Source organism: Brienomyrus brachyistius, chromosome 9 (assembly GCF_023856365.1).
Source record: "Brienomyrus brachyistius isolate T26 chromosome 9, BBRACH_0.4, whole genome shotgun sequence".
Taxonomy (NCBI): Eukaryota; Metazoa; Chordata; class Actinopteri; order Osteoglossiformes; family Mormyridae; genus Brienomyrus; species Brienomyrus brachyistius.
In genome coordinates this window covers 11,825,211-11,844,183 of record NC_064541.1, presented here as the reverse complement: position 1 = coordinate 11,844,183, position 18,973 = coordinate 11,825,211, and the positions used below count along the sequence as shown (strand labels likewise).

Here is an 18,973-nt window from a genome sequence, read left to right as displayed (position 1 = left end):
AGGAGTGACATCAGACACCATCGGAAGGAGCCAATCCGCCACAGCAACAGCTACTCCCTGTGTGTGGCAATCGTCAGACCAACCAGACCAAAAGTAGGTGTACCCACCTACAGAGATCTGGCCACTCCATGGTCTACATACCTCAGAGAGTGCGGCCACTGGAAACACGGTGTTTACGAAGCTCCCCTGACAAGAGGAAGATGCTCATCTTGCAGGAGAGACAAAACATTTCATGTGCCTCAAATTCGCCTCAAACTGGGACCCGAGTGCTGCCATGCAGCAGGCGACGCCTCAGCGCCACACCAGCCCTGACCCTATTAGTTCTCCAACGGTTTTGACTCAGCTCCCGAAGGCCTTCCCCCATCATGGAGCGTGCAGCCTTTCTGCGGCAGCTGCAGCAGAGGTACTCCCACAGAGAGCAGAAGAGTATGTAGCTTGCTTTAATTGAGCAGTTGTGAGTTGTTTTTACGGTGGCTGGAGTGCCAATCCCACCACTAACCCCCAAAAATTCCCTGCAAGTTTGAGGACCGCTTGCAGGGCCGGATGCAGTTTAACGTCATACCCAGGACGAAACCCACAAGGAAACTCACAAGGATAAAAAAAACAATGACTGCGTCTGGCAAATGATGACTAACAGTTATGCGAAGAAACGCGGGAATGAGGCCCCGCTCTCCGTAGCAGAGTGGCAGAACCCCCAACTCCCCACTCCCCCCCCCCCCCCCCCCCAACCATGAGGACATCAGCACTGCTTAGCTAAACGTGTCTCCAGTAAATCAGGAAGCCAGGAATTCGGAGGCAGCCTCCAATACTCTAAATTCCCTACGTTACCCGTCTGTCCTCCAGGGGAAACCAAGCAGCCAGCTTCATGATAAGTTGATGCATGTCAGATTAAGGAAAGAAACCTTCCAGCTTCTCTCCACAGAGTGCATGCCAGCCCCCCAGCATGAAAGATGAGAGTAAGATGCCTCATTCCTAGTTTTGGCAGCAATTCCCCAATGACAGCACCCCCCCCCCCCCCCCAAAGAGCAGATCCGTTTTCCTAAACACAAATTTGGAGGCACTGTAATGGGAAGGGAGAACCTGTAAACATCACGGGGGTCTCAGGCCCGAAGCACACCCTCGCAGACTTCTAATTACACGCCACGTTACGCCCCTCATTGGTCCCTGTGGCTCCCCAGGTGTCACCACAGTAACAAAGTTACTGGCCATCTCCAGCAGGGATCCTCCACAGCTTCCCTGCCGCCATTTCCCAAGCGAAACAAGAGTCCGTGGGCTGAAGCTAATCTCCGAATTAAATTTAATTAAGGATCTAAGCATTGTTTACAAAAACAACCGGGAAGTGGAATATAAACCCATTATGGTTATAATTAACCCAAAGTACATTTACTTGTAGTATTAATATGCTTTAGGGCAGCATGTGCATGTCTGTCTCTTTAGAAGTGTGTAATTCATTCACTAATTGAAAATGATTTTGTATACTTGCTTAATTTTTCACGGCAATTAAAACCAGGAGATGCAGCGCAGAGCAAACCAGAGGGAGACACTTTAACCAGGAGAACGCAACACCCCGCTCTTCCTCTGATTATGTAACGTGACCCTCGCACTCCCTGCCCTCCCTGCCACCTGCTACACAGCAGGGCTGTGTCGGACCTCCATGGTACCCACCCCATCCTACAGGCGCCGTCAGAGGTGGATAAAAAAGCGGGTCTCTGAGTGCAGCCAGTCTCTGTTATGAGACAAGCTCACACCTCTGCAGAAATAACACCCCTGCCCCACCCCCCAAGGGGTGACCTTGAGATCCAGATGTGCACAGGAATGGGGGGGTGGGTTCTACCATGTTCCTGGGCTGTCAGAAGGGTGGGGAGGGGGCGTGCTATTTCCCACACCTCTACACATCACAGCCTGAAACACACGGTCTAACTCCTCCACCCCGATGGCATGAGGCCACAGCGAATGGCCGTTTATTTTCTCTGTGCAGTTTGTGTCGTCGCTCATCAGAGCGGCCCAAACAGAACGGGTGGGGGGGGGGGGAGCCTGGGAAGTGTCAGGGAGTGAGGGTGGCAGGGGTGCACAGGCGGGGGTGGTAGTGGGGGGGGCACAGGGTGTTTTATGAAAACAGCTCCCACATTCCTGCTCAATCAGCCAGCTTCCTCGTGGACTAAACACTTCGACCGCTATTTGCACTTGCGTAAACAGCGACAAGTGGGCACCCCCCCCCCGTCAATCCCTTCCCCACCCCCGGGGCCTCGCAGTCACATCTGGGTGGTAAAAAGTGATTAAGAGTCAGCCATGCCACAGGCCTGGGTGAGGGGTGGTATCCTACAGCTTCTGCTGCTACCTGAAGGAGGTATCAGTTAACGTCAAACGGATCCAAGCTCTCATCAAAAGTGTCCTCTTTGGGTCAGCATCATGCACTCATATATTCTCCCCCTGTATTTAAATATCATATGGTTCCTGCAAGGGAAAACATGCAGTTCACAGATGCGCCATGTGAGGTACCTCTTCTCAGAATGAGGATCCCACCCATGGGAAGCCATACCTCGGTTGGGGAGCCGAAGTCTGCGGATGGGCTGCAGGTGCTGGTATCCGGCAGGGCAGTGCCAGTGCTGCTCCGGACAGGCGAGGAGGGCCCGGGCCCGGGTGTGGGGCCTGGGGAGGGTTCGGGTAAGCAGGGGGCAGGGCGCAGGATGCCTCGCTTCTGCACACGGGCCCAGGCGGTGCTCCAGCTCTGGAAGACCTCATAAAGCAGCTGGACCTGGGGGGGAGTTAACTGTCACCTATTGCAACTGTCACATAGACATGAGCACTGACACAGAGCGACACAGCTGTCAGACTGAGGCTTTGGGAAGGGGGGGGGCATTTCTGCTTAAAGCTGCTGCAAAAGCTGTAGTAAAGCCATGTCTTCGTAAAACATCATCTAAATTCCGCTTGGCAGAACTGTAGTTACACGACACCCCCACCTTGGTGGGACAAGAAATAAATAGGCAGCACTGGGCAGGATTGGACATGTACAATCTAGAACCGTGAGACTCTGGGAAGTTGGGGGGGGGGGGGGGGGTTTCTGCTCCAAAAGCTCTTGGAAGACGGCGACACTCCAAACGTCACGGACTGTTCCTAAAGCAGAAGGGCTGCCCGTCAGCAAACTGGAATTAATGAGTTGTTTCAGGTCGAAGGCTCTTTTGTTAACAATTTATTCAGGCTGACCGAAAGCAAACAGGACATGCTACAGAAAAGCCTTGATTGTAACTCACAGGAGGAGAACTTCAAAAACATGGTAAACATGAGAAACCCGCTGTGGAAACAATAAAGTAGAGGCTTTACAGCGCGTGTTCCTGCGGCCCGGCTCAGAGTGGCCCGGCACTGCGCACTGACCTCATGCCTGGCCCGCTCAGGGCGCTCCCTATCCAACTTCTGCAGCTCCCCCGATGCTTCGCTCCAGCGCCACAGAATGTCCCACACGGCGGCTCTGGACCAGGCCCGTCCCGAGTGTGCTTCACTTCCATAAATAACCGTAAATCAGAGGAGGGTCGCGACAGCGCTGTTTCGAATGCGTCCAGAAGGGGGCGGGAACACAGAGCCACTCACTTGCCAGGACACACAGCTGCTGAACATACTCAACTCCCCCCCCCCGCCCCTGACCTAGAAGGCCATGGTCCCTGACTGTGTTGGGGTGAATGCTGGCAAATTCAGAGTGAGATCTGCCTGTGGTTCCCAAACCCTTAACATCCCCCCAACCACTCCTCTCACTGCACTTGAAAACAGGGGCTGGGAGTTGGCCTGGCTGGCCAGATCTACAGAGAACCTGGCTTTTCCTGAGCTTGACCTATAACTGCCTTTCTGAGAGCATCATGGGGCGGTGCCTCAGAGGGTTACAACTTTCTCCACTTATCCAGAAGGTCATGGGTTTGAATTCTGTAGCCAGCAAAGCAATCACATAATCCTAGGGGGCCCTAACCCACACAGCTCTGGGAGCGGAGCGTGCTGGCTGACCATGCCCCCTGGCCCCAAACTCGTACATCGCCTTGGACAAGAGCATCAACTGAGCATGAAAACGTCTGCAGAAACTGAGCAAAAATGAGACACAAAATCTCAAGTTCAGGAGCTGTAGTTCCCCGTGTTACTCTACGATATTTCACTTGGCAAACATTTTTATTCCGAAACATGGCCTCGATTTGCTCAGCTCCTGCGATTCCTAGAGGTCAGAGGTCACATTCACCAGCCCGGCAGCACTCCAAAGGAGCCTTGTTCCCACTGTGCGTTTACAGGCGCAGGAAGAGGATGGCGAAGGTCACGTAAACACACGCCCTCCCCGGGGTTCACACACGACGCCTCCGCCTGTATTTCCACGCCTGACATTCACACGCTCACAGATTAAATGTTTTAAGAATATACTTGACAGTTTTTTTTTCTTGAACAGCTTGAAATGGTTTCAAACATAAAAAATTGAAAGCGGGGGGGGGGGGGGGGGGGCTGACTGGTTACTTGTCAACGTCAGCGGCACGTTCCAGGGTGGTCCTGATAAGCTTGGGGGGCCGAGAGCCACGCCGGTCTCACCGGCAGGCAGTGGATCCGTCACCCCAAATGCACACGGAATCTTTGCCTGGTTCATGGGGGGGGGGGGGGGGGTCAAGTGCACCGAGGCGGTGACACGCAATGAGACCATGTGTTCAAATACGTGAGCCACCAGCGGATGAAAACCTAAATGAGAACCATAAAAAATTAAATGGAGGGGTGCAGAGAGCAGCAGCAGAGGGGTGTTAAAAACTCTCTGCGTCAGTCACTGTGACCGTTGCTCTTGGGTGTTCTGGGTACGTGTGATGTGTGTACGGGTGGGGGGGGGGGGGGGTGGGGGGGGGGGGCTGTGGTACAGAGCTGGTGGTCTTTGGGGTGTGTGTGAAAGCACCCAGAAGGCATGTCTTTGTGTGCATGTGTGACACCAGCGAAAGGACAGAGAGAAAGACAGACAGAGAGAGAGGGAGAGAGATCACCCCGCTGCCTCTTGGTTTGTACTCCCCCTGGAGGAGCTCCATACGTGGTGGTGCCCTGTAACCCCAAAGCTCCCACGTCCCATGCTGGGAGGGGGTGGTGCATCGAGGCGGACACGTGTGGCAGGCGCTCGAGGGAGGTCCCGTCTGTTCCCAGCTTGGCAGCACTTCTTACACGCCGCTGTGCCGCACTCCTAATTGTTATTAGCCCATTGTACCCCTGTTGGAAATTAGCAGGTCGTTTAAGACGGAGGGCAAGAGGACACTGTGGGGGCTGTGGCAGGTGGCTCGGTCCATCCTGCGATCTTCCACAGCTCTTGAAAGAACATGATACCAGATCCAGAAAAAGGCACAGGACAGACACCACTGTGTCGGGGGGGGGGGCTTCCATCATAAAAAAATATGACAAAGACACCGTCATTATCCATCTTGCCATGGCAACACAAAGGACAAAAACAAGAAGGCTGAGTCTCCCAGTTCCGCATGACACAGATCTTCCGACCACAGGAAGGATGTTCAGCATGACCCCCCCCCCCCCCACACACACACACACATTTAAACAGAATCAGCCAAAACAAAGCAAGTCGTTCAATCCACACAGAATTTCTCAGAGTCATCATTTCCAGGGGGGTGCGGGCCCTGGTCCAGGTGTCAGGACACGGCAGGGGTTGGCGTTCGGATGTTGCTGGACTGCCAAACTTAGGGCAGCGCTCCAGTGACGGAGGGGCTAACTGTCTCCCATTATGGGGCACTCGGTGGGAGGATGGGGATGACCTCTGACCTCTAACCAGTCGAAACACTTGTGAACTTCAGATGATCAGGGGAAACCCGCTGTCTGACATCACACAGAGGATTTCCAACAATGCACTCTGTTCCCTCTCACTTCCCCCTGCCTTTTATGGGCAGAGCAATTGCATCCAAAGCACAGCACCCCTCACCTTAATGCTCCCGGGAGGTATCGTCATGGGGGCACTCACTAAGCAGGATACTCTGCCCGAGGGCACAAGATGCAGGGTCATGCAAGTAGCAGGATGGCTTTTCAGAGTCGGGGGTGGGGGGGTCTCCCTCCATATACATGCCACGGCGGAAACAGACAGCCATATGCTCTCACACGCATTTAACCATAAGCCGCACACGCCGCTCCGGATTAAATGAAGCACGTAAAACGTTATTGAGGACCAAGAGGGAGAGGACACATGAGGGAGCGATGCAAGGGGAGGAGGGGAAACGGGAGTCAGCCCACCCTGCATTCGAGTTATTATCCTGGGAGGGGGGGGCAAGCAGGCAGGCGGGCTGCACAGCACACCTGCAACTGATTCTGCCGCATTATCCGAAAGTGCATCTTAAGCTGTATTTAGGGAACTCCAGGAAAGAGCACAGGCGAGAGAGAACATTTGGAACATTTGAGATCACATCAAAGGGACCATGGGACCACACCGGCCCACTGCGGGGGGAGGGACAATAAAAGCCAGAGAGGGGGAGTGGAGGTGCTGCGATTAGACACGGGAAGAATTTACTGGCGCTTCAAAACGACGTTTTAAATGATGGTTGTCTGTACTTTTTTTTTCACATTACTGCAGACTGTATAACTGTACAATTAAATACGGCTTTATACAGCCCCGGACAGGTTTATATATTTCTCGTAGTTCTTATTCGTCGAGTCCAGGGCGACATAAATACCCAAAACAGAGATGCATTTAGCTCAGGAATAGTGGCGCCCTAAGGAATCCGGCAAATCTGACATGGTGTGTTGAGGTAAGAGAGGCATGGCAGTTCAGCAGAAGGTAATGGGATAAAAGGGTCAAGCTGTTGCACCCTAGGATGGTGCTTATCGGTGAACGAGCGAGACGTAAACCAGGGTATGGCACCAACCTGTGGGTTGGAGCACTTGGCGTGCAGCGGCTCTAGGTCCACATGCAGGCAGACGACGAAGGCGGCCTGGGCGCGGTGCGAGGTAACTGCCAGCGTGGAGGTGCATCCCATGGGCTCCAGCAGGCCGAGGGCACGCTGCTGGCCCAGCAGGGTGTACACACTGAACTGCGTCAGGGTCACTGTCCAGGGGAAGGCGTCACCTAGGAGTGCACAGGTAAACAGAGAGCTGGTGAGTCTGCTTTACAAAAAAACGCCACTGGGTCCATCTCCGAAAATTATCCCAACTTTCTACATGACAAATCAAAACACAGACACTGGATAGGTGACCTTCACACTAGAGCATTGCAGGGCCAACTCCGGCAAGAGAAGAGACCCCAATTCCAACTCAGGAACTAGTGACGGAACGAGTTCTCTCAGGCTGCCGGCCCAGCCAGCTAAACTGTACGGCGAGCCCGTCGCAGTGAGGACCTTCCCTGGTTGAGGGCACTGAGGAAACCGCTTTACCCTGTCACCACACGTGCTCCGTGCTTTGAACCGGATAGCTAAACATGAGAGACTAGACAGCCTTCAAAGAAGGGGAATGGATGACTAAGAGCATGGACCATTCACTTTTACGGTGGTGCTGACAGTCGTCTGATCTAACAGGCCTTTATTTTCTTTCCTTTTTTGATTTGTATGTCCAGTTCTGATGTCACAGTAAAACAGAGAGGCTATTTTGGTCTGGACAGACTGCACCTGATCCTGTTTTATCATGGCACATATACCTGCGTGATTGGCATGGAACGGTCAGCCTTTTTAAATGGCACTGTGCCAGTGTGTAAGAGTCGTACGAATCAAGAGCAAAGCCAGCACATATCCGGATTTACGCGAGAGCCAAAACATGTACCGTACAGAGACTTCTCAAAAAAACTAACATGGATAGCAACGTACCTTCTTCCAGGATGGGTCGGGGCACCGCAAAGGGCACGTCCTGCAGCGGCTCCATGCGCCAGTGGCCGGAACTCAGCACGCTGACCTGAGGCAGGCAGACCACCATGGTGCCGGGCATGCTGGCCTGGCTGTGGTACCAACTCCGCACTGTGCCCGGGATGTCGCCACACACGATGGTGCTGGGGGAGGGCAAGCTGTCGTTGGGGAGGAAGATGCAGCATGACTGCAGCTCCACCTGGGGGGCATTTGGGGAGGGACATTAAAAAAAAAAACAACAAATAACCAAGATACATATTAAAGATTAATGCTGTGCTACACAACGTAGCCTCGGATTCAAAAAGAAAACTTCCAGAGCTGCTTTTAAGGAAAAACATAGACCACCGGGAAGGTGAGCAGGAAGGGAGGGGAGATGCAATCATGGTGCCACTGAGCAACCGTTTGGCAGGCCGTCAACAGCTGCCCAAGCAAGGAAAGGATCAAACGATGGGCAGAGAATAAGCAAAGCGCCAGTCCAATAATGGCGAAGTACGGCCGAATGGCAGCAGCTGTGTTCAATGACACTCCTCCGATCTGAACTTCAGCATGAATGTGTGTGCTCACACACGCACAGGCACCTGACACACGTGCACGGTCTCAGCCTGAGGTGGCTGTTTGGCTAACTTTCATCACGGATCGCAAAGGATATATCGTTACATGCTTGTCTCGGGCCATTTCCCGTACGCATTAGGCTTCAAAGCCGTGTTTGAAATCCGAGCACTTTCACGCGCCGACACGTACGGCTCCGGGTTTTCAAGAAAGGAGTGTGTACGGGAAACCATCAACCTCCAACCGATGCGTCTATTTAAAAGAGGGGGGGGAAGGTTAAGCGTTAAAGCAGACAGCCGCGGGAAGCTTTTAGGTCATAGTGCCGTGGGTTCCCTGAAAACCAATCATACGACAGCACTGTCACACGAGCACAACCCCAACCAGTGACAATGACACAATGTGAACATGTAATTGCCAAACTCTGCTATCCGCTAGCCTGTTTTATAGAACGAACTTGGAGGTGCACTGCATATCTGTGGAGATTTTCCACAGAAAAGTACAGCTCACCCAAACCTGTGGGAGGCGCCTGTTTTTATTTTATAGGTTCAGTTACAGGCCTGACAAGCTAAATTATTAGTGGCTTTCCATCGTCCAAAACAATCGGATGCCATGTGTGTCTTGACGACCCGGGCGCTGCCGACCCCTCGACGTGACAATCCAGCTGACATGGGGCCTGGGAGAGGAAGAGGCATCAGAGCATGGCGGGAACGGAGCGGTTCCAGGAAAGAATAGAGGAGAGAGGGAGGGCACCTTCAGGCCTGGAAGAAGAGGCAGAAACATCTGCCCAAGGCTCATCCCCCCGGACTCCGCTGGGATGTGAAGTGACAGAGAGCGGAACATGGATCGCATTCATCAAACCCCAAATGGACGCAGAAGACACTTTTTATTATCATGAAATACAGCTTTAGCTGAGATCCTCTGGTGAGGAGCGGCAGCGTATGACTAAAAGCCGAGCTCCTTCGCCGCGGACAGCTGCAGCTCGGCGAAGCGGGATGTGCGCTCACTCTCACCCTTCCTAGTCGCCGTCGGTCTTCGGTTACTAAGTGTGTTTGATGTTTATAGAAACAGGAGCGTACAAACACGTCACCCTGCTCACTACCGCGGCCGCGGCACTCTGTCACGAGTGCTACAATTCTCTCTTTTCACGTCCGTGGGGGGTGGATGATTTATAAGATAAATGTATTTACAAAACAGAAGCAAATACTTAAAAGAGAACAGAGAACAAGAAAGTGAGACTGGCATGGGTCAGTGGTCTCTTCAATCTCCTCCGGAAAGGGGAAGCCCATTTACAAACAAGCTGGGGTCCTCACCCTCTCCCTGGGGGAATACAGGCTGGTCCAGACCCCCCAAAAGCCACGCAGATATTCCACCGTTGCGTCATCAACGATGGGGACTGAGTCACCTAGCAGGTCCAGGACATGCCGAAACACTCACAGCCACCTCATAGCCGGCTCCTCCACATCCACACTGAGTCGGCACCTGCCAACCCCCCCCCCTCCATTTTCTCCAGTGCCCAGCATCTGTACCGCAACCCTGCTTTGATTCATGATGGAAAAAAATATTTTTGTGCTTAGGGGGGCGCTCACACTCAGATTCGGGGTGATGAACAGAACGCCAAATCTGAGCTCTGGGAATTCCCAGATTTTGGGTTTGACTTGTGCCGTCAGGTTCCATAGTTAACATGCTCTTGATAGGTTACTGAACAGTCATTTTTTTCCAGTCTTATTTTTTTCCCCAGTCATAATCAGGGTTTCCGTCACAAAGTTCTGATTTACTCTGTATATCTTTGAGCAGAATGGGACACTAGACCACTTTGCCAAAACAAGAAAGGACGTGAACAGTCTGGCAAAAGAAGTCAGTGAAAGATGGTTTTACTGCACACTTAAAAAATGGAATATCAAAAGGACCCCCCCCCTCCCACCCAGAGTTAAAATGTCCTGTGAAATCAAAGAATAACATGAATTTGGGCTGGAAATGGCCCATGCAGTACAAACAATAAATAAAAAGAACTGAACCTATCTGAATGTTTAAATGGTTTTAAGCGTCATTTGTGCGATGGGTGCCGCACTGCGGTCCAGAAGGGGGGGGGGAGTTGAATCGGGGTGATTTTTCTCTTCATATTACATCATGTCCTGTCAAAGTGAAACAGAATCCCTTAATATAACAAACCAGTTACTGTCAACACAGGGGCCCAGTTCAGGACATACCCAGGGCCTAGTTCGGAATTTACACAGTGACGCAAGCCCGAGGGAGTAAAAGAGAAAAAGAGGGAAAACATTCACAGGCCAGCGGGAACCGATGGTGCTTTAGGTCTTGAAAATATCATTGGGCCCTCAGCCAAACCGTGCGAACTGAGCATTAATATACAGAGCAGTAGTCCCACCCCGGAAACGTCATTCCGTTCCACTTCCACTGGAAACGTGCATCCATTCCAGGGTTTGCCGGCACACACACAGACTCTGTTCTCTGCCTGTACCGTAACTGTGCCGTCATATGCTTTGAGCAAAAGAAAATGAAGAAACCAAAAAAAAAAGGCTGGAAAAGTAGTCAATAAAAGATAAAAAAAATGTTCTGGAAACACGCCAGAACACCTGAATTAACAACCCCCCTTTCTGCTTTCACACAAGTGTTATCCTCATGGTGCGAGGGCTCGGGGCTTAACGCTTCCTGTGAGAGGGGCACCTGCAATGGCAGAGCGATGAGCGGGCTGGTGTGGGGCAACACGGCCCTCCTTATGTTCTCGTCCTGGGGGTGAAATCACAGCTAAGCCCGTCCCAGGCAGCTGGGAAAGCAGAAAAGCAGACATGGCTTGAGCAACCCCCCCCCCCCCCAGAGGACTGCAACAGAAAGCTGACCCCGCCCAAAGAAATCACATGACTAAGGCTTCCAAAGCTCCAGGTGAGAGAACATTCAGCTAAACCACATGACAGAGGTCCCTGATTACATGTTAACAACATGTAACTGCACCACAAAGCAAGGCCTTAGAATTGAAAACATCCAACAAAACCAAATAAGCAAGGGCTCTAGATGCCTGGGATGGACTGGTTATATGACCACGTTCTCTAGATTGCAGGATAGCACAATTCAGCTAAACCACATGACCATGGACTGCGAACCAAAGGTATGATCATTCATTTCAAGCCCCCACAGCTGTTCAGATACCACAAGGCAAATACCAAGGATAAATACTTTAACTCAAAAAAAAAAAAAAAAAAAAACTCCATCAAAAGTCACTCTACACAGAATCCTTACTAGACAGACAGAGTGTGAACAGCTGGTCCATTATCTGGGAGGTGGCCAATATTAATCTTCAGGATTAACCTCCATAAAACAATAGCAGGTGCCTCCTGATGATCTTGGTCTCAAGGGATTGGGGAGCTTCTGGATACTTTTCCAGGAAATGAACACGTCAAGACAGCTGAGGGAAAGTGGGCTCATTTCATTTTAGGTGGTATTTTGATGAAATGGATAAGTCACCCCTAAAACATCTTCCTTCAATTTTTTTTGTCTCTTGCCCAATATCACAGGGCCTAAATATAGATGCCATTTTTGTTTTGGTTTTGTTTCCTTTCTTGCCCTTAGTGCCCCCCAACACCCTCCCCTGACCCCCCAGGAGTCCAGTCCTGCATCCCTTCTAGCCCTTCTTCTACAGAAGGTCTTCAAGGAATAGTCAACTATATTTCCACAGCCTAACTTAGATCTTTGTCCATCAATCTATCATCTTAAACATCATGACCTTTATCTTTTCAGCAATTTTTATGTCTAAACAATCAAACTAAGAATCCATTCTTCTTCAATAATCACTTATTCAAAAGTGTCCACATGCCATAATGCATGAGGCACCTTGGACCAAATCAAAACTCCACACATGTAGGGTTATTCTACGTGCTGATCCACCATCCAAGCCTGAACAACCCATTCAAAACAATTGTGGAACACAAACATTTATGGGATCTGCATATACAATCAGTTTCATTCTAACACAACTTCTGAGGAGTCCCAGAACCCAAAGACTGCATGTTACAGCAACAATACCTGGGAAGTTCACCTGACTGCCCCCACTTTAAACCTCAAATCTTAAAATTTGGACAATGTGAATTGGGACTTTCGCCACCTTCCTCATTTGACTTTGACTTCCTCTGCCGGGCCCCTGGAGGATGGGCTCTCCTTTGGATTCTGGTTCCTCCCAAGGTTTCTTCATTCTAGGAAGTTTTACTTGCCACTGTCGCCTCTGGCTTGCTCATTGGGGACTTTGGGAAAGGATAATGTAAAGTGCTTTGAGACTATATAATGTTGTGAAATCGCAATATACAAATAAAATTGAATTGAACTGAATTGAGCTGGTGATGGCGAGAGGAAAGGCACAGCACCCTGAAAGCATGCCTTCAGAATAGGGGCCCAAACGGAAGAGACCAATCCCATTCAGCCATGTCTAAATCTCAAGGAAAATAAGACAAAGTGGCTCCAAAGCTCCCAAAACTTTATAGATCCTTCTAACACATTTGATAGGACGAATGAGCCAAATCTGTGATGTCAGAAGGCAGGTCTAAGAGTCTGGAATTCAGTCGTGCTGTGAATACGTGCCAAGCCTGGCAAAGGCAATGTGGGCGGCCCCCGGGGGCCTGCATTCCACGACCCGGCTGCTTACAGGAGCTGACAGGCGTTAGCGGCCGCGCGGCCAAGTCCGATATCTGAACAAATAAACGCAACATGACACGGAGGGGGTTTTGTTTGTTTCTGCTGGCGGGGGGGTATCTTCCACTAGTGCCGTGAGCTCACTGGGCGTTTGATAGCCGGTTTGTTGTTCCAGCAGCGACCTCCTGATGTCCACTGGGGGCGGCCGCCCTATGCAGCTCGTCAGCTGGCTCTCTCACATGACCCCCAGAGGTCCTCCGCTCTGCCAGGCTCATGCACTACGCTTCTCAGCCAAAGCCTCAATGACACAGGTCACAGATCCAGCCGCGCGAGGTCACCGGTGCTGCTGCGGTTCAAGAGCCCCCCCCCCCCCATTTGCCACCACGCTGAACAGCCAGCTGCGCGAATCCTGTTACAAGGCCCGGATCCAGATTTCGATCGAGCGCTACCAGAGAAACCCAAACATAATCAGGTGGGAATGTTTTCCCTAGGAATTTGGGATTTGAGGTGGATTCCCCTGCAAAAGCAGATCAGAGAAAGACGATCGAAACGACTCAAAATCAATTCATTAGCCTGTTGGGGAGTCATTCTGTTGATCATGCACAAAGCAGGAACCGGCTGAATTTCATAGCCAGTGCTGTGGTATGCATCAATGTCAATTTTGATTGCTGTCATTAAGATGATAAAGTACCTCAGTACGCTTTGGGGCACTCTTTGGCAATGGTGAAAGAAATTCTCGTTTTCTCCTAAACAAGATGTTGGAGGACTAATGAGGGCCTTTTGATTATGGGGTGAGATCAAACTCTCACTCCGAGGAAATCAAACCATATTATTGGTATCTACAGCCCAAACTGTTGATGGCTCACACCTCACCCACCCACCATGAAGAGGGAATGGGGACAAAAAAAAACATGTCATTAATAGTTACAATTCAGCAACAATTCTTTACATCAGTGCAAACTCTTATTTATTTTCGATTAGATGCTCTGTTATTTATGCAGCCAAGATGAAAAGTTGCAACTGTAAATCTTGTGACAATCCGAAGATCTGACAAAGATGGGGTGCGGGGGGGTGCAGATGAAGTCATCCACGCTGAAGCCGAGGGGTCAGGTCCTGCTCATGGAAACCATCTGGCCGAGTTCTGCGAGCCACACCAAACACAAACGATCCCCGAAAAAAAAAAATCCTATTCATTAATGCACAGCAGCTGCGAGTCAGAGTTACTTCATTGTTCCATGGCAACGCCTGCTCTGTTTCAGGGCTCCCATTTCAGTTTTGGTAGCAACGTTCTCCTCCGCCAGCGCTGAACACATTCATGTGTTAAATAGGAGGAATTATTGCGAATTCCTGAAATAGAATCACCTCCTGTTAGCTCCGGATTTTGTCAAGGACGGTGACAGAGAGCTGGGGTGGCGGGGGGTACAATATGACCCCAGGGCATTAAGCTGGACTGACGGAGAAGGTGACACCTTCAGCCACAGTTGGCACCAACCTCCAGGAAGCCTTTCGTCTTACCTCACTCTTTTAGCGCCCCATTTGGTTCAACACACCTGGTCATCTGCTGATTCCTGAACAAGCCAAGCTGTCGTTTGACCGCTGTTTTTGGACAGGGCTGCCTCCATGATGTTATGATCATTACCTTGGTAGCCATGGAGGAGTGTGGCAAAGAGATCATGCAGCTCACTTTCACAGGGAGGCCCTGAGCTGATTAAGTGGGAGGACCAAAGAGCTTCTTCTCAGTTCTGGGTCAACGATCCTACTTCCCATCTACATGGGGTCGGTATTAATGATTCTCAGGCTAATAATACTGCAAACTTGGTCTACAGTAGAAAAAGGATTGCTAGGAAATTATGGGTAAAGAGGCCAGGAGCAGAGATGAGAGATTCAAACAAGGCGTTTCATAAGGCTTCTCTGGGACTCTTTTCATGGAAGACGCCATCATTCTCAAGGAGTATTTGAAGATATTGGCATATAAAGGTTAACTCGGTCTTCCTAAATACACCTCCACCAGCCATCCTACAACTCTCTGTCCTGTTTCCAAAAGAGGCTCACATGCCAAAGCTGGGCACAGGTACAGCACAAACAGCTCCAAACGGTTTTCCGTTCACCCATCCCTAAAACGACCAGACTACTTTAGGGTTGGGATCTCCAGCTCTCCAGGAGCAACTGTTGGTTCAAGTCTCACCAACCTACATGTCAACAGGAACCGAGACCTCAGTCGCTGCACGTCACAGATCCAGGGTCAGCTATCACAGCCAGAGGGGGATCACCCAGCCACAAATGCCGGACCCGCCACGGAGAACGCGTTTCATCACTGGATCTCGGAGGGTGGAGGGAGAATGTGTCATTGTTTTTATTCCTTCATATGAACCCAGGTTCTAATGCGGGTGGAACCGGCCCGGGCACACAGGGGAGCGTGCAGGACGCGGCTCCAAATTTCCCCAGGCGGGGTGAGGTCTGCAGGCCACCTCAGAGAGCAAAGCAGAAATGGGGCGGCTTTGGGGATCTGACACATGAAATTACGTAACCAGAGGAAGGGGGGGGGGGGGGTCCTCAAAGTCAGCAGTTTGTGTAGTACCTGAAGCGTGAGCCGTTTAACGCCGTCCCACACCCGACTGATGAGTTCCTTCATGTGCTCCTCTGGGGTGGTCCACGACTGCGGGCTGGTGGGCATGACCTTCACTGGCAGGGAGAGGGGCCGTGACTCTACAAGAGAAACACAGAGGGAGCTGAATTTGAGCCTCGGAGCACCAGAGCCGTTTCACCGACCCCAGACCAGCGAAACTACAGAGCCTTGGAACACCTGCGGCTCATTGCTGACTCAGAATCAGCTGGGCTACAGAAAATCGCTTCACCAACCTAGTTATGTTCATGCATTAAATGAGAAAGTTTAGAGAGGGAGTTCAGGACACCTGCATACAGAGTGAGTCTCTCAGTCAATATGCCGGGAACAGCTGAATATGAAGCATCCCAACTCAGAGTTACCCCAAGCAGATACCAGAACACGCCAGAGTCGCAGTGAGAAGGATGACGTCACACCTCCCACAAATAATTATCAAACCTTCTGCTCACGAGTATCACTATAACAGCTGAGTGAGTTGCTACAGCAACCACCGTTTTCCAATAAGAGAGCACAGGAGAGTGGGTCAGTGGCTCGGCTTCTCTGCAGACTGAGGTCACGGCGTCAAGCCTCAACAGGTGAGGGACCCAGACATGAGGAAGAGACTGGGGGGGGCAGCCCGCCCCCATGACCCCAGCTGCATGGAAAGGCAGATGGAACTGGGGCTGCCCCGTGCGGGGCGTCACCGTCACTGCTGCCTCTCTGCGGCCGCCCCGGGCTTCTCATGTGGGTCCACTGTCTAGACAGTACCCCCCTCCCCCTAGCCCCAAAGAGGAAGACTGGGGATCCGACGCTCTGTGGCCCGTGGGAGAGAAGGCTCCAGCAGAGGTAACCAACAAACGGCCCCGTGCTGTCAGCTGACATCAGAAACCAAATGTTACTCAGCCGTGTAAATTAAGTGAAGAAAATGGTGCTAACAGGGACTTACTCAAAGAGGAGCCTCCCCCATGTTATCCCCTTCCACAGAGCCGGCTACCAGCTTTTGAAATGTACCACTATTCTGTCCTCCCTGGAAGCACGAAACACGAACCAAGACACAGGACATCCCCCTCACCCAGGGCCACAAATATGACACCATGAATCCCAGCTTCAGGCGACCATAGGCCGCTGCCTCCCCAGAACTAACTGGGAACGGGGCTGTAACGGCGCTCCAGGGCCCTATCAACTGGGAGGCCAGAGGTCGGCATGTATCTGCACCACAGTAACAGCCCTGACCTTATTTCACCTGACAACATGGACAGCAACCAACTGGCGTTAACAGTGCAGCGGCGATAATGGCCTTTTCTCCTGCCTTTTTATTGGCCTGTATGTTAGATCTTAACACCCACGACAGCGAGGACTTGAAGCCAAGGAGAGCTGTTTCACTGACCCCAGATCATTTGCGCTTAGAGAACTCGTGGGCCTTGTCAAGCCGGGGGGCAAGGGCCGGCCAGCGTCTTAAAAGCGAAGAAACAAAGAAGGAAAGCAAAAAAAACGGAGATCACGAAAGTCATCGATCATGTTTTATTTACCAGAGAAACAATAATATTATACACAAATGGGGAAATATAAATGGTGATTTAATTATATACAGCCACCGAAAATAAGTCCTTTTTCGCATGACTGGGAATCTGCTGGAAAAAGACCATCAGTCACAGGAGGGAATTCACATCTTATCAAAAACACAAAGAAACACCCGGTATGCATATGAAATGGATTTTCCTGTATTTTTCTTCATCCTCTGTTATGTTTCTTATTATGATCTGTTTACAATAAGACATGCTGCATGCAGTGTCACATCTGCCCAAAGGCCCCGCTGTACATTTTAATGACCAGCTAACTATTTGCTTTGGACGTACTTCAGTGTTTATTTAAATATTGACTCGACTTTGTTAACTGACACTGACACTGGCAGGGCAGAGAGGCTGGTGCAGTGGGTGATGCTGTTTTCACTTCTCTTCATCCCTGTTCCAAACAGCATCCGTGTCGTGGGTCCGTGTCTGGCCAAGGAGCTGCCGGTCCGGAAGAAAATAGCGTACAACTGCGCAATGTGTACCGCAGTTCTCAGCACAGATACCTTCAACACAACTGTCATAACAATAATGATAATGACAATAATAATATTATCAGTAATAAGCAAGACTGTTTAGCCTCCTCTGCTGAGCCATCAGACACGAATGCACAGCCAGCACATCTCCGACTCAAACCTCAAAGCCAGCGCTCACACGCTCATTCACGCTTAACATAAACATGGCTGCCGTGCTCGTGCTTATGTCAGCCCCTCTACCTACCCTCCCCCCCCCCCACCCCCGCCCACAGCCTGGTTAAGGCTGACGCACACGTCTACAGCAGCCTCAGGAAACCACCAGCTGGGAGGTTGGGTAGCAGGGGTCAGTGCCCTGGTACGCTGGCCCCCACGCCAGCCAGCCCCCACACCAGCTGACAGTGAGGCGGAGACGCACGCAGAATGTGAGGAACGCGGTGAGTCGCAGGGCGGCGGTGAGCAAACGAGACTGATGACAGCTACGAGTAAAGTGTGAAGTAGGATTACCGTGCAGAAAGAAACACACCCAAGGTGCCCATGCAGGAACATTTTTCCTTTTATAAGAAAATTATAAAACAGGCCATAATTTCATCGTAACACCCAATGACCCAACAACTGACCCGAATCCATTAGCAAACTATGCATCATCCATGTCAGCCAGTGCACAGAAACAACCCAGCCAGAGGTCTCACTGAAATCCTGGGATTCTAAACTGAGGCTTGAGTGCAGCACCATGACCGAACATGAGCCTCTTGCACAGATTCCTCACCTTCACCAGGGAAAATGCAGCTGGCTCTTCGAGCTGCCGGAAAGCCCCAGAAGCAGCGAGGCTCTCTATGCCGAGCCACCTGATCGCACGGGGCCTCCTCGGCAGCTTGAGGCCACGTCACTCCTGCCACTATTCCGGCTTCCTCTGGAACATTCATCGCCTGGGTGGACCGTCGGCATTACACGAAGAAGAAAACTTCACAAAGGCCTTTACAACGAAGACGGCGCCTTCATACAGCAGGTAATGAGAACGGTGTGACCTGCATCACTCTGCAGCCTGATACTAGTTGTTTTTCCTGCTCTTATTCCAGCACTCCAGCTTACGAGAACCACGGACACTTTGGAGCTGCCCACACGTCGAACAAGGGCATAGTGGAAGGTATGAGCACCAGGCAGTAGGGTGGGACACTATATTCCATGAAAAATAAAACACCACCCACTTAACAGACACTGACGTGAACCGTGACACCATCCACACACCACGTCTCCCTCGGCAGAGAATCAAGGTATACAGCAATTTATCGCTAATTCCATTAAGGGTGGGACAGACTGAGG

At 51.1% G+C, this 18,973-nt stretch overlaps 1 protein-coding gene across 1 annotated transcript in view; it reads right to left on the bottom strand.

The window, feature by feature from the left end:
• Positions 1 to 18,973, bottom strand: part of LOC125749095 (intermembrane lipid transfer protein VPS13B-like) — a 209,711-nt gene that overhangs the window by 95,744 nt on the left and 94,994 nt on the right. The window contains 4 exon segments of the mRNA XM_049025986.1: positions 2,540 to 2,755; positions 6,858 to 7,057; positions 7,788 to 8,022; positions 15,586 to 15,713. Coding sequence (XP_048881943.1) covers positions 2,540 to 2,755; positions 6,858 to 7,057; positions 7,788 to 8,022; positions 15,586 to 15,713 — 779 coding nt within the window.